The following is a 14,644-nucleotide window of genomic DNA, read 5'->3' on the forward strand; positions in this document are numbered from 1 at the left end:
GTTAGGGTGCAGGGGGGTCTGGGGTGTAGGAGGGGGTGCAGGCTCTTGGAGGGAGTTTGGGTGCAGGGGGAGCTCAGGGCTGTGGCTGGTGGTTGAGGTGCAGAAGGGTTTTGGTGTATGGGCTCCCACTGGGCACTGCTTATCTTGGGTGGCGGTGCAGTGCGGCTCCAACAGGCTCCCTGACTGCCCTGGCCCTGCACCATTCCTGGAAGTGGTCGCCATGTCCGGCAGTGGCTCCTGGGGGGAGGGTGGGGCAGGTGGCTTTGCACTCTGCCCCTGTCTGCAGGCACTACCCCCGCAGCTCCCATTGGCCAGGAACAGGAGCTGCAGGGGTGGTGCCTGCATATGGGGGCACTGCATGGAGTCACCTGCCCCTCTTCTTCCCCCTCCCTCCCCCCAGGAGCCGCTGCCAGACATGGCAGTCGCTTCTAGGAGCGGCGCGGGGATAGGGCAGGTAGGGAGCTTGCCTTAGCATAAGCGCTGTCTTCCCCTCTGCCCTGTGGGTGCTCGACCCTGCCCCCCTGCAGTGCCCTCCCCTGGCCCAATTCCACCCCCTTCCCCAAAGTCCCAGTCCTGCCTTTTCCCAGCCCCGCTCCCTCCCTGCCCCCATTTTTCTCCACCTTCTCCCGCAAGTGCACAGCATCCCCGCTCCTCCCCTTCCCTCCCGGAAAGTCCTAAGCGCTGCCAAACAGCTGTTCGGTGGCGGGTGGGAAGCACTGGGAGGGAGGGGGAGTAGCGGGAACACAGCATGCTTGGGGGTGGGGGAAGGAGGTGGGGGCAGGGGGAGCTTGGCTGCTGATAGGTGCCGAGCACCCACTAATTTTTCCCCGTGGGTGCTCCAGCCCCGCAGCACCCACAGAGTGGGCACCCGGCTATGTGCCTTAGCCCCACTGTGCCACCGAACTGTTAGTGGCCAAACTCCGTTTGGCTGCAGGAGGGTTTGCAACCCTATCACAATTGACTGGTCAATTGTGGAGTCTCTGATGGTCTCCGTCTCAGTGACTGACTGAGATTGACTGCCAGAGGCTCCACGATCAACCAGTCGATTGCGACCAACTGGTTGGTGACCACTGATCCAAACTAATACAGCTTCAACAGGAGAGACTGAGGGAGCCCTACATCAGAATATCCTATAGGCTGTAGCCCAGTGATTAGGGCCCTCATCTGAGAGGTGGCAGATCCCTGTTCAAATCCCTTCTCCCCCTCAAGTGAAAGGAAACTTGGGGGTCTCCCACATTGCAAGTGAGTACTTGAGCCACTGGGCTAAAAGTTATAAGGGAGGTTGTCTAGTGTAAGTTAGCCTATGGGGTCCAATCTGGTAGGTGAGCTCTGAAGGCACTTTCTGGATTGAGCCCCACAGGTGAATTTGGAGGATGGCCTGTGTTTCCTGGCTTATGCATTGCTCTGGGCTTACACATCCAGAAGTCTTGCAAGGGGCTGCAGTGTGTGAGCACAGAGAAATGTAGGTGCAGAGAAAACCTTTACTGCAAATTTTTAGATGCCTTGTAACTTTAGGCACCTAAAGCAGCTGAACGGGGGTTCTGTGAATCCCAGTGAGGCCTGATTCTGAGATTTTAGGTGAATCTAGCCCTTAGCCCTTAGCTGCTGAAGAACAATAATTCTCTCATTCCAAACTTCTGGGCAATTGTTTGAGGGATACAATCCTATTTCTTCAATATCTTACAAGATTGCAATTTTAAGATTCAAGAGGACAACTTATCATGGTGCTGCCTGACTAGAAAAGTTGGGGTGCTAGCATAGGACTTGGGAGACAAGTTCAACTCTCTGCTCTGCCACAGACTTCCTGTGTGACCTAGGCAAGTAATTAAGCCTCTGTTTCCCCATCCTACCTCATAGGGGGTGTGTGAGGGTATATACGTTAGACTGTGAGGCACTCTGATACTACAGTAATAAGGGTCATAGATAGAAAAACTTTAGACAGAGCAAAAGGGTTTAGGAAAATATTCTCTTTTTCTAGAGTTGCAGGAAACAGACCTGGAGAAAGTGTGTGTGAAGAGGGAACAACCTGACCCTCTGTATGGTAGGCTGGAGCCCCAATATAAATTTGAACTGCCAAGTAGCCAAAGTTGCAGTAGAGGATTGGCAGGACTATAGAAAAACCCCAGCCACACCTTCCTAGGCCGGAAGCAGGGAGAAGCCTGGTATAAGAACTGCTCTGTCCGCTCTAGGGCATCCCAGGGTCCTGTATGCGGAGTAATCCTCCCAGAGTCAGGTATTCTAGGTCTCTGGCCAGAATGTGCTAGTGTGGTTGCTTTTTATAGCATCACCACATCACGTGAGAGGATCTGTCCACTGTCCATCCAGGATCAAATGAAATAGCTTATTTTTATGTACATTTTGACTAAGCAACAAACTACAATATTGCCATATGCCTGGGATAAAACCAATCCTGAATCAGATTGACAGATGAAGACCTTCAATGACTATTTGGAAAAAGCTGGTACTTCTTATGTCCTAGTGATCTTCATGCCCCAATGTCAAGACTTCAGAGGCAACTGCCTCAAAGGTTTATCATATACTTTTCATGTCTAATGGCTTTAATCCAAGGATTTCCAAGTGCTTTAAAAATAATGAATTAGCCTCATCCTAGGGACTTGAAAAGAGAGAACTTTAATAGAAAATGCTGCTTGTTTAGGATCTAATCCTGAACTCTTTGCCCAGGCAAAACTCTCTTGAAATTAGTGGACAAGTCCAGCTCAGGAGTGTGGTGTAGCCCTTGTGAATTATTTAGGTGACCGTTTAAACGATGAGATGGTTATAGTATACATTCAAATGAATATTGACTAGCTTTTTCAAATGTAGCAGCCTAGGCATGACCTCGAATTCAGTTTGATGATCTCCTTGTTTTGACTTAGTACTTACAGCTGCGCCACATATCTGTTGGAAATCATGCTTATGAGAGGAGAGGAGCAGAACAAACAGCTATGGCAATCTGTCAACAGTTCTACAAGCGAGGCAGCATCTGTCCTGGAAATGACACCTTTGATATCGACCCCAACATTGAAACTGGTGACACACCTACCTTATATCTTGTCTGAACTCATTATTTATACTCAGTAAACTTTTTTGTTTTCAATTTTCCCCAAACCTAATCAGTATTTTATAGTTGTGTTAAACTGTCATGGAATCTACAAACGTTTCTCTTCCAGCATAATCCGTTCTGGATTTTGTGATCATGTAGTCTGTCTAAACTTTTTACTGTAACCTAACATTTGTGAAATGTGTAAATCTTTGTAACTTTTTAAAAAAATTACTTGTGATGCTAATGCCCTTTATGTTGAGGGAAGTAGCACTAGCTTCAGCCAATGCTATTGGTATTTTGACTGATTTATAGGCTTTTCTATGGCATCCATCACCATATTATGAAGCCTCTTGCATTTATTAATGCATTTACTAACGCATTTACCATCACAACATCCCTGTGAGGTAAGGAAGTAAATAACTAACGTTAATTCTTTAAGTGTGTCTTAAGTCAAGAATGCATTGAGTTGGAGTGCAAGAAAGACAATACTCTTGCAAACTGATCTCTAAAATGACTGATCCATTTGAGAGAGAGAGAGAGAGTGCTATTTTGACTTCTTTAGTCAAAAGCTCTTATGCCCACTGGCGGGAGGTTGGTGGTTTAAAACAAATTAAACTGACAGTGAATCCATCTGGTGGTGTTTGTGCCTCTTTGTTCATGGCAGAATGTTTCTATGTTGAGCCAATGATGCCCTTGGAAAACAGAACACTGGGAAAGCACGAGTTCAATTTCACTCTGGACTTCCATAGGTGAGGTGGAGTGAGTGTGTGTGTGTGTGGGAGAGGGAGAGATTCTAGTACTATGAAAAGTTAATTCAAAATTGCCTTCCAGACTTGTAACAGTACAGCTTACCTTTAAACTGAAAGCAGTCAATCTCCAGACAGTTCGTCACCATGAACTCCCGGACTGTTATGACTTTACTTTGACAGTAAGTGGATACTTCAATGTATTTTGTATTCACCATAGTAATAATTTATTGCATATTTGATATCTTCATAGGGGGTGTACTATACATACCATATATTTAAACATGGTTGGGCACCAGGGCTCAGTTATCCTTGAGAGTGGGTAGAGGGGGAGGCTATCGCTTACAGTAGCCTATAAATAGTTGAAGGTTGGTGTTGTGGGAGCCACAAGACATTTTGCCAACCTTTGTTGATAGTTAATGGTTTAACAGGAGAGCCTAAATGCTACCAGACAGCAAGTATAAGAAATTAAACCTCCTCCACCTTTGAGCACACTACAAATATATTTTTAAAAAAAAACAACTTTCTCTTCTCTCTAAAGAGACCCTTCTAAGAATGGTTGGTTATGTGCAGTTCGGACTAGAATGGGATTGTAACTTAAATTATTGACTTAATTTATATTCCAACAAATAGAACTGAGTAATTATAGCAAATAACTAATCAATCGGACTTTACCTTTGTTACATATTTACATACATAAATTTGAAGATTATCTTAGTTTGAAATTATTTCCAAGCATCCTAATTTTCCTCCTAAGAATATTTTGGGTCATTGTTATGAAATATATATAACCTTTCTAAACTTTATGTAAGTACCTGTAACTTTATACAAAATCTCACTGTTCTTCACACAGATAGTGTTTGATAACAAAGCACATAGTGGAAGAATTAAAATAAGTCTGGACAATGATATTGCCATCAGGGAATGTAAAGACTGGCACGTTTCTGGATCAAGTAAGTAACAACTAAGTTAAAATACTTAAACATTTATAGATGACTTAAACTCTTGTCATGTTAATACAGAATTCATCCACTCTGGATGGGGTTGTTCCATCTCTCTCTCTTTCTCTCATTTTCATCTTGCCAGCTAATATGAGGAATTATGTAAAGGGGTGTTGTCCACAGAGTTGGTCTCAAATTTAGGTTTTATAAAGAAGCTTTCTGCTCATAACGCTAACATTTGAACTTTCACCTGAAATTTTGAGAACACAAACATATAATTGTTCTACTCGATGATTTGAGGTGCTAAAGGAGCACTCAAGGAAGCCAAGGACATTGTGGAGAAGCCAAATTAATTCTTTGCTTTGGTCTTCAGTGCAGAGGAAGTGGGAGAGATTCCCTCACCTGAGCTGGTCATTTTAGGTGACAAATCCAAGGAACTGTCCCAGATTAAGTTGTCATTAGAGGAGGTTTTGGAATAAACTTGATAAACTAAACAGTAAGTCCCCAGAAGAGCTGTCCCATCCATAGGATGGACTGGGGCAACTGCCCCACGCTTCAGGACGCAGGGTCCAGGGCAGCCTAGGGGGTTAGAGGCTCTGGCATCACTCGGGGGAGGGTGCAGAAGCCGGAAAGGGGTGGAATGGGGGTGGGGCCTGGGCTGGAGGGGTGGCTGCCTGGGCCCCACAGCCCCTTTCCCCCTCCAGGGACTGCCCTGGTCACCAGGACTAGGTAGTATTCACCCAAGAGTTCTGAAGGAACTCGGATATGAAATTGCAGAATTACTAACTCTGGTCTGGTCTGTAACCTATCATTTAAATCCGAATCTGTACCAGAAGACTGGAGGATAGATAATGTGATGTCCATTTTTTAAAAAGGTTCTAGAGGTGATTCTGGATATTACAGGCCAGTAAGCCTAACGTCAGTACCAGGACAGCTGGTTGAAACTATAGTACAGAATATGTTCATCTGTGTCTGCTAATTCTGATTTGCTGGGGAAGTGTCAACACTGCTTTTTTGCAAAGGGAAATCATGCCTCCCCAATTTATTAGAATTCTTTGAGGGATCAACAAATGTGGACAAGGGTGATGCACTGCATATAATGTACTTAGACTTTGAGAGAGCCATTGACAAGGACCCTCCTCAAAGGCTCTTTAATTAAAGTAAGGAGTCCTGGGATAACAGGGAAGGTCCTCTCATGGATCAGCAACTGGATAAGACTGGAAACAAGGGATAAGAATAAATGGTCCGTTTTGAGAATGGAAATAGGTAAATAGTGGTGCACCCCAGGATCTGTACTGGGATGAGTGCTGTTCAGCATGTTTACCCCTTTTTCCAGATCACCTATAAACAGTGAGGTTTGCAGACAATACAAAATTACTCAAGATCATTAAGTCCAAAGCTGACTCCAAAGGGTTACAAAGGAATCTCTCAATCTCTGTGCAGCAAAATGCAACATTGAATTTCATCTGCCTACATACAAAGTAATACATATTGGAAAACATAATCCCAAATATACATAAATGGGGTCTAAATTAGCTTTTACCACTCACGAAAGATCTTGGAGTCATTGAGCATGTGTCTTCATACCACTATCTACAGCATGCAGTGGTGGTCAATAAAGCTAAGAATGTTAGGAAACATTGGGAAAGGGATATATAAGATAAGAAAAAAATCACAATGCCACTATATAAATCCGTGGTTTGCCCACACTTTGAACACTGCATGCAATTCTAGATGCCCCATCTCAAAAAAGATATATTAGAAATGGGGAAAAGGTGCAGAGAATGACAACAAAAATGAACCGCTTTCATCTGAGGAGAGATTAAAAAGACTGGGCCTGTTTGGTTTAGAAAAGAGATGAGTAATGATAGTCTGTAAGATCCTGAATGGTGTGGAGGGAGTGTTTATCCCTTTGCATAACACAAGACCCAAGGGTCACCAAGTGAAATTAATAGGTAGTAGGGTTAAAACAAACAAAAGGAAGGACTTCTTCATACAACACAGTCAGCCTGTGGAACTTGTTGCCACAGGATGTTGAGGGCTAAAATTATAATGGGGCTCAAAAAATAATTTGAGTTCAGGGAGGAGAAGTCCATCAATGGCTATTAGCCAGGATGGTCAAGGATGCAGTCCCATGCTCTGTGTTTTCTTAAACCGCTGACTGCCAGATGCTTGGACTAGAAGACAGGATGGGTCACTTTACAATTGGCCTGTTCTGTTCATTCCCTCGGACCCATCTGGCATTGGCCACTGTTGGAAGATAAGATACTGGCCTAGATGGATCATTGGCCATACTGAGTTAGAATGTTCTTAGGGACTCTTTAGTACAAAAAGGCTCGCACTGTAAGTCTGCCAAAGCTGAATGATAGTGGTGAAAAATAAAGCTGGTTCTTAAGTAATTCTTTTATTCTAACATATTCAAAGGCTGTATCCAGGAAGTTGCCTCACCTGTATTAATGTGGAGTGGCTAGAAATATACCTAAGTGTTAGCATGTGTAACTGACCATACCAAGGATTTGATTTAATTGAAATCAAGTTGTGATGTGCAATACTGTTCATACCAGTGGTATTTAACAAATATCTTAAGTGCTTACTCGCATTATAAACCAGTTGGGGCAGGGATTGTCTTGTACAGCCCCCACCACATGTTGGAACTTAATGACTATTTCAAACCAATTTAAGATTAGTAGATATTCGAGCTGGTCAAAACACTTAGGCTATTTCTGATCATTCTTTAAACCAGACACTTTCTATAAATGGCTTTTTCTCAGATTTCATTTTATTTCTCTCTTCCCTGTTTTGCCACTAATAGGATGAATGAGATCCAGGTTTTTACTTTTCCACTTTAACTTTTGAAACGTTTGGACTCTTTTTCCGTGCCCCCCCCCCCCCCCAAAAAAAAAAAAAAAAAAAAAAAAAGGTCAGTTGCAAAAGGAAAAACCTGAGAGTGGAGGAGAAAATTTGGTTGGTTGGAGAAAAACCCATCCTGGCCCTCAATTTATTGCGTTCAGTGGAGAGGGCAATGAAACAAAATAGTTTTCAAAAACACTTCTGTTTTGTGAAACCTTTTTGTTAAAAAGTTTTTCCCTGCTTCAATTAGCCCCATTAGCTGCCTTTCACCAACTGTTCACCTAGATGGCATGCTAGCTCAAATGGATCACTTATGCAGTGCTAAAAGAAAGTGCTTTATCAGATTTGTGTGATAATCCATATTAGGGTGTGTTGCTTTGTTAAAATGTGCATCACAATAACATTATTTTTACAGGTCAATCCAGGGGATTCTTTTGTAACTTAATCTCAAATCAGTCATGAAATATAAAACAAGTACAACCCAAAAAAACCAAACCCCAACATAATTTTTTTAATCCATTTGAATTAAGTTGCAAAAATTGCTCAAATGTGAGCACATTGCTACATATATGGCAGAGACCTTTGTATATTCAAAAGGTCAATGTGTATCTTTGTGGAATGGTGCAGCAGGCACCATCTTGAAGTCAGATAGCACTTTACCCTATTTTAGATTGATAGCTTGCTTGTTTCAAAACCTACTTGGATTAATAATAAATTGTAGAGCCTTTGGTCTCTAAAAACCACTTTAAACACAAATGTAATTACTAGGATACCTTTTGTGGGAGATGGGGGCTGTCTAAAGCAAGCATCCTGTTTTTAGTACTGGAACTTTAATCCTTTTCTTTCTGATGGTTATCTGGCTTCAAATATGTTAGCTTTATATGAAAACTCTAGGATAAAATGTTCAAACCCTTTAACATATAGCTCTGGCGCAAACCTTCGCCTGTCTAAATGTCTTGATTATGTCTCTCACTCTTAATATATGCTCTTTATTAAAAGCAACATTGGTGACTTAGTATAAGTTGTTAAACATCAGTTACTCTACTTGTGTCTTGACTGTCTATGCAGCTGTGTAACAGTTACCTGAATTGCTCTGGGAGACGGAGGATGGTTCAGTGGTTAAGACACTGGACTGGAACTGAGAAGATCTGGGATCAGTTCCTGACTTTGCCACTGAATGTCTATTATTAATTATTATTATTATTTTTTTTTTAAGGCTTCCATTCCTGTCACTGTAAAATGAGGAACAGTATCTCGTGCTCTCATGGGACACTGGAGACTCCTCTAATATTATGACATGGGGTTATTTTAAGGCAACTGCTCATTTTCAAGAAGATACTGTAAAATCATGTTGGCTTGTGATCTAAGGAAACTTTGGAGTGGTTATAGGATTTCTAAATGAGAAGCACTAGTCAGTTTAATACTGTTAATATATTCAGTCAATGTAATGCATGACTGTCTATACAGCTGTCTTTTATATCTGTTCAAATTTAAGTTGCAGATGCACAACAGAAAAATGTAATTCTATCATGTTAGCAACTATGTATTTGCTCCAAGACTCAAATAGTATTCACATGACTGTCTCATGCCTTCAAGCACTGACAAGGTCAGTAAAACGTGCTGTCTGTACAACTTGCTCAAGAATGCCAGTGAAGAATTAAATATATTATAAACAAAGCTGAAAGCTGTTTCCTCTTGAATCTGAGAGAGGCAGGAGGTACATTAATACTGAAATAACTTGCCAGATGGCTTACCTTGAGCATAAGTGCAATATACTATTATGTTTAGGCCTACAACTTGGTGAGTGTTGATCTATCGTACTGAGACACTCATCAACTTCATGCTCATACATCTCTGATGACTTAGTTTCACCCAGTAAAGCTTATCTTAATCCAAACTGGATATACATAGTTATTCAGACTTGAGTTAAATGGATACTCTTAGGCAAAATTTATTGTGTTTGTGCACTATTATAAACATGTTTGGGTGTGTTGTTTTTTGTTCTTGGTTTTTTTACAGTACAAAAGAATACTCATTACATGATGATCTTTGATGCCTTTGTCATATTGACTTGTTTAGCCTCATTGATCCTCTGCACACGATCAGTGGTTAAAGGATTTCGGCTCCAAAGGGTGGGTATAACTTGTCCTCAGGAATGCTTATGAGCCTTTTAAACTTAGTTTGATTGTGGCTGTTTTTTCTTTTTTTCCCTCTAGGAATTTGTAAGTTTTTTCCTACATCATTATAAGAAAGAAGTATCTTTCACTGATCAAATGGAATTTGTCAATGGGTGGTACATCCTGATTATTGTTAGTGATGTCTTAACTATTGTTGGCTCAACACTAAAAATGGAAATACAAGCAAAGGTAAAATGTTCACCTACTAGGTAAAAGCAAAACTGTTTTTGTTTTTGAAATTCCATCCCAGTCTGACTACTTGAGTATAGCCAAGCAATACCCCCTTAGAGGTTTCCAACTAGTGGGGCCCAAAAATAAACTTTCTTTGTTAGGCATTTCACTTCAGGTGAGCAGTGACTGGCCATTAGACTTTAGAACCCTGAATATCCTTAGACACCCATCTGCCTATTCTCTTCACTCTTAAGAAATTTTACTCTGGAAAAATAAAATTTTATATTCATTGTCCGCTTTCCCTCTTCCTCCTCCCAGGTAGTGTCAGCTGTATTTGATATATCTGGCTTTTCAGTTTAGGGGTGTGTGTGTGTGTGTGTGTGTGTGACTTTCTGTGCACCATTGTACAGTACCCACAACTGTCTTAAGGAAAGAGGTACTTCTCAAACACCTCTTCACTGCAACTCCAGCTTCCAATCTCCAGTAACTAAGCAGGCTTCAGCCTGCAAGAGTTCTGAACATCTCCGCTACAGTACATGACAAAATAGATTTGCACCCACCCACATTCAGAATTAGATGTGTGGAATCTCTGCTACCTAGATATCTTCTCTAACCAGTTCTGGTGCTACCGCTTAAGCTTTTGGTATTTCTATTTGTATCTGAAACTACTTGCTTCCATATTACAAATAATTCTAACAGAAGTTAGAGACAAGGTGGGTGAGATTCTATCTTAGTGGACCAGCCAAAGTTGATATTTACTGTTTAACATTTCTTTTGCACTTATAGAAGTGCCTATCCCAGGGTCTAGGTGCTCAATTTCTTAAATTGGGGAGGGATAGCTCAGTGGTTTGAGCATTGGCCTGCTAAACCCAGGGTTGTGAGTTCAATCCTTGAGGGGGCCATTTAGGGATCGGGGGCAAAAATTGAGTATTGGCCCTGCTTTCAGCAGGAGGTTGGACTAGATGACCTCCTGAGGTCCCTTCCAACCCTGATATTCTATGAAATAATCATACAAAAATGCACAGTGATTTATAACCCATGTCCAATAAGAATCAACCAAGAACTGCAAAAATATTCCGTCCTGAAATACCTTAACATTAACCTAATGCTACTTGCCCTCAAAACTCCAGCAGATTAGCTTTTGCAGCATGCCTGTAAGCTTTAGTCTACAGCAGGGGTCGGCAACCTTTCAGAAGTGGTGTGCCGAGTCTTCATTTTATTCACTCTAATTTAAGGTTTCGCGTGCCAGTGATACATTTTAACATTTTTAGAAGGCCTCTTTCTATAAGTCTATAATATATAACTAAACTATTGTTGTATGTAAAGTAAATAAGGTTTTAAAAATGTTTAAGAAACTTCATTTAAAATTAAATTAAAATGCAGAGCCCCCCCGGACCGGTGGCCAGGACCCGGGCAGCGTGAGTGCCACTGAAGATCAGCTCGCGTGCTGCCTTTGGCACGTGTGCCATAGGTTGCCTACCCCTGCTCTACAGTGACCAAAGAATAATTCTGAAAATCCAGTTTGGTGGTGCTGATTACTGTTTTTAAATTATCCTTGTGAAGTACCCAACTACCAGTTATAGGAGCTATAAGCTCAATTCTTAGAAATAAAAGGAAGGTAAGAAGTAAATGCAAAAATGAATAATTGATTTATGGTCTGGGAAAATCCAAGCATGAGAGCAAGAAGGAGTATATCTGATAGCACATCGGATGACATCTTGCAGTTTTCTTATGAAATGGCTTGGTAAAAACTGGGATTGTGGGGTTCATCTTCTTTCTAAGCCTCCATATCATATGTAATCAGTTCACAAGTAAAGCAGAGGCATCTCATTGCAAGTCTTGCAAATTTCACCTGAAATCTGAATAAACATCTCTTCCTTGTTGTACACTGTCTGAAAGTTCTGCCAGTCAAATTACACTTTGTGCATCCCTTGTCTTCAGCAAGTTTGCATACATGTAGCTGAGTGCAGCTTAACAAATGAAGCAGCTGATATATAACACAAGAAGGAATGGAGTCTACCCAAGTGTGTTGGTTCTGCAGGTCTAACAGGAATAAAAAAAAGTGAAAACTTTTTGTCACTAAAGTGAGCTATTGTGTTTTTACTCAGATCTGAACCTTAAAACATATTTTTGCACAGTTGCCTTTCAAAGTAGAACTGCAGTTAAAAACAGGATAGTGAATGTATTAAGTTGGATGAAAGTAGGCCAATGCGTGTAGGTGTTGACAGAATGGAAAACCAGTGGAACACAAGTAAAATATTAATCTAGTTCTGCGATCATTACTTCAGTTTTTAGAAGCTATCTTTCTCCTTGGTAACGTCCTAGTACTGTGGCACTTGTCTGTCCTCCTTGTTGGCTAGACCTGATTCTTCCTCTTACATAAAGATGTATTTTGTTTGGGCAGGAAAATATATGGACATGTATACATGTACAGGAAAATACATTCTTGGACATGATGGCTATACTTTATATATTAGTCACACATGTGAGAGATGCACTAAATTTATTTACATGTTTTCTCATTTCTTGCCTGAATCTATAAAATTTAGTAGGATTTTGCCCACTAAACAGAATTGGTTTTGGTCAGTATTGGAATGGGAGATGGAAGCTTTCAAGGATAATAAATTGTTTCTTGGCAGATTGTTGTAGCAATGACCAAATCCTAGGCTAGCACAAAAAGGAGGTTTCTCGTCAACTGTATGGTTTTTAACACTTTTTGTTCTTTCCTGGTTGTTTTTTTTTATTTAGAGTCTGACCAGTTATGATGTCTGTAGTATTCTCCTAGGAACCTCAACCATGCTTGTGTGGCTTGGAGTTATTCGATACCTAGGTTTCTTTCAGAAGTATAATGTAAGGATCTCCTGGGATCTCCATGCTGTTGGTATTTATTTTGTTTGTTGTTACCACACAACTGTAACAAATATCTGGCTGGATTCTAACTGTTAATATTGGTTTCTGCAGCTGCTTATTCTGACACTACGGTCAGCATTGCCCAATGTCATTAGATTCTGCTGTTGTGCTGCTATGATCTATCTGGGCTATTGTTTCTGTGGCTGGATTGTACTAGGGCCATATCATGTTAAGGTAATGTAATATTTGAGGTTTTTAAACTGAATGAATTAAACCAGGTGTTCTCAAATTGGGGGTTGTCATCCCTTGGGGTCGCAAGGTGGTTACATGGGGGTTGCAAGCTGGCAGCTCAGGACCTGACAACCCAAGCAACCATTAAATTTACCCCCCCCCCAATATTTAATTTATAAGGGGGGAGGTCACACTCAGAGGCTCCCTGTATGAAAGGGATCACCAATACAAAGTCTGAAAGCCACTTATTTGAAATGAATTCTATTCATTCAGTTTAAGTGTCTAAATTATGAGAGCTACTGCTAAGCTTCACAATTTCAAGGTTTTCTCTAATATGAAAGTCTTTTTAAAGAATCTAAAGCCTTATCTATCATAGTTTTGAAGGCTGACAAAGTACAATGTTGACTTGATCAGACTTTCCTCTCCACCATTATGAGAGTCCTGAGTCAGAAGTATGGCCAGATTGATTCCTAATCACATGCTGGGGCTTTCTATGCAACGTTTTGAGAAATAACTTGGTCTTGCACAAGACTAACTTCTATTTTCAAATTTTTCAGATTTTTTTCTTAAAGGGATAAGAACTAAGGCACCAAAGTCAGCATATCTAGTCTTGCTATTAGTTCACAGCTGAACCAATCTGACTCTGTGTGTGGGAGACAACTAATCATCTATTGCCTGGATATAGTCTACCAGTGCATTTTGTCATATCGGTTTGCAATGATATATCCTGCATTCTCTCCCTGCTATGCCAGGACCTGCCTGTAGCCACCTTTTGCTCTGCAGGTCTCTACACAAGGAGGAATTGATTTGGGTTATAGTATCTCATGCTTCTTGTAAAGAGTCTAGGACAGCTGAGCAGCAATATTCAACAGCTTTTCACTTTATTTTAAAACCAAGACTGCAGCAAACAGTAACTGGACGGTACTAAATAATGTTTGTTTTTGGTTTCCCCTTCTCCTCTAGTTCCGTTCTCTGAACATGGTTTCAGAATGCCTTTTCTCACTTATAAATGGAGATGACATGTTTGCCACATTTGCAAAAATGCAGCAGAAAAGTTACTTGGTTTGGTTATTTAGTCGGCTTTACCTCTACTCCTTCATCAGCCTGTTCATCTATATGGTGCTAAGTCTTTTCATTGCACTGATCACCGATACATATGAAACAATTAAGGTAGGCATGGTCTCTTATTCTCTCGTTCAGAAGAAAAATGCAAGAATGGTTTGCATGTTCAACTATGATATTAATACAAAACCCATAGAATTCAGTGCTTTTGCCAGTACATGTACCTATCTGGTAATTAAAGTTGAAATATGAATAAAAATTTACAGAAACGTTTCTACTGAAAACCCTTTCAGCAGCTGCAATATTGCTAGTTGATCTCTCCGGCTAGGGAACAAGTATAATGGGTTAGTCGGTGTGCATCCAGACTTTACAATGTATTCCAAAGCACTGAGGTAGAAGAAGTATTCTACATGAATTTTTAGAACATAAATTTATAACTCTCTCTCCTGAAATGTTAGTGATCTAAAATTTCCAGAAACTAACTTAAGGAAGAGTGACTAAAATATTAGTGAGATTATCTTCCCACCTTGCCCTAGTTTTGACAAAAGCAATCGGCCTTCCCTATCCCAAACT

At 40.9% G+C, this 14,644-nt stretch overlaps 1 protein-coding gene across 1 annotated transcript in view; it reads left to right on the forward strand.

Annotated features, from left to right (window-relative positions):
• LOC141992394 (mucolipin-3-like) overlaps positions 1 to 14,644 on the forward strand; it is a 75,776-nt gene that overhangs the window by 8,282 nt on the left and 52,850 nt on the right. Inside the window, exons 4-12 of the mRNA XM_074961411.1 lie at positions 2,877 to 3,030; positions 3,708 to 3,792; positions 3,875 to 3,971; positions 4,643 to 4,742; positions 9,600 to 9,712; positions 9,797 to 9,946; positions 12,677 to 12,778; positions 12,890 to 13,012; positions 13,973 to 14,179. Of these exons, the coding sequence (XP_074817512.1) occupies positions 2,877 to 3,030; positions 3,708 to 3,792; positions 3,875 to 3,971; positions 4,643 to 4,742; positions 9,600 to 9,712; positions 9,797 to 9,946; positions 12,677 to 12,778; positions 12,890 to 13,012; positions 13,973 to 14,179 (1,131 nt within the window). The remainder of the gene's footprint in view (positions 1 to 2,876; positions 3,031 to 3,707; positions 3,793 to 3,874; positions 3,972 to 4,642; positions 4,743 to 9,599; positions 9,713 to 9,796; positions 9,947 to 12,676; positions 12,779 to 12,889; positions 13,013 to 13,972; positions 14,180 to 14,644) is intronic.

Source organism: Natator depressus, chromosome 8 (assembly GCF_965152275.1).
Source record: "Natator depressus isolate rNatDep1 chromosome 8, rNatDep2.hap1, whole genome shotgun sequence".
Classification (NCBI taxonomy): domain Eukaryota; kingdom Metazoa; phylum Chordata; order Testudines; family Cheloniidae; genus Natator; species Natator depressus.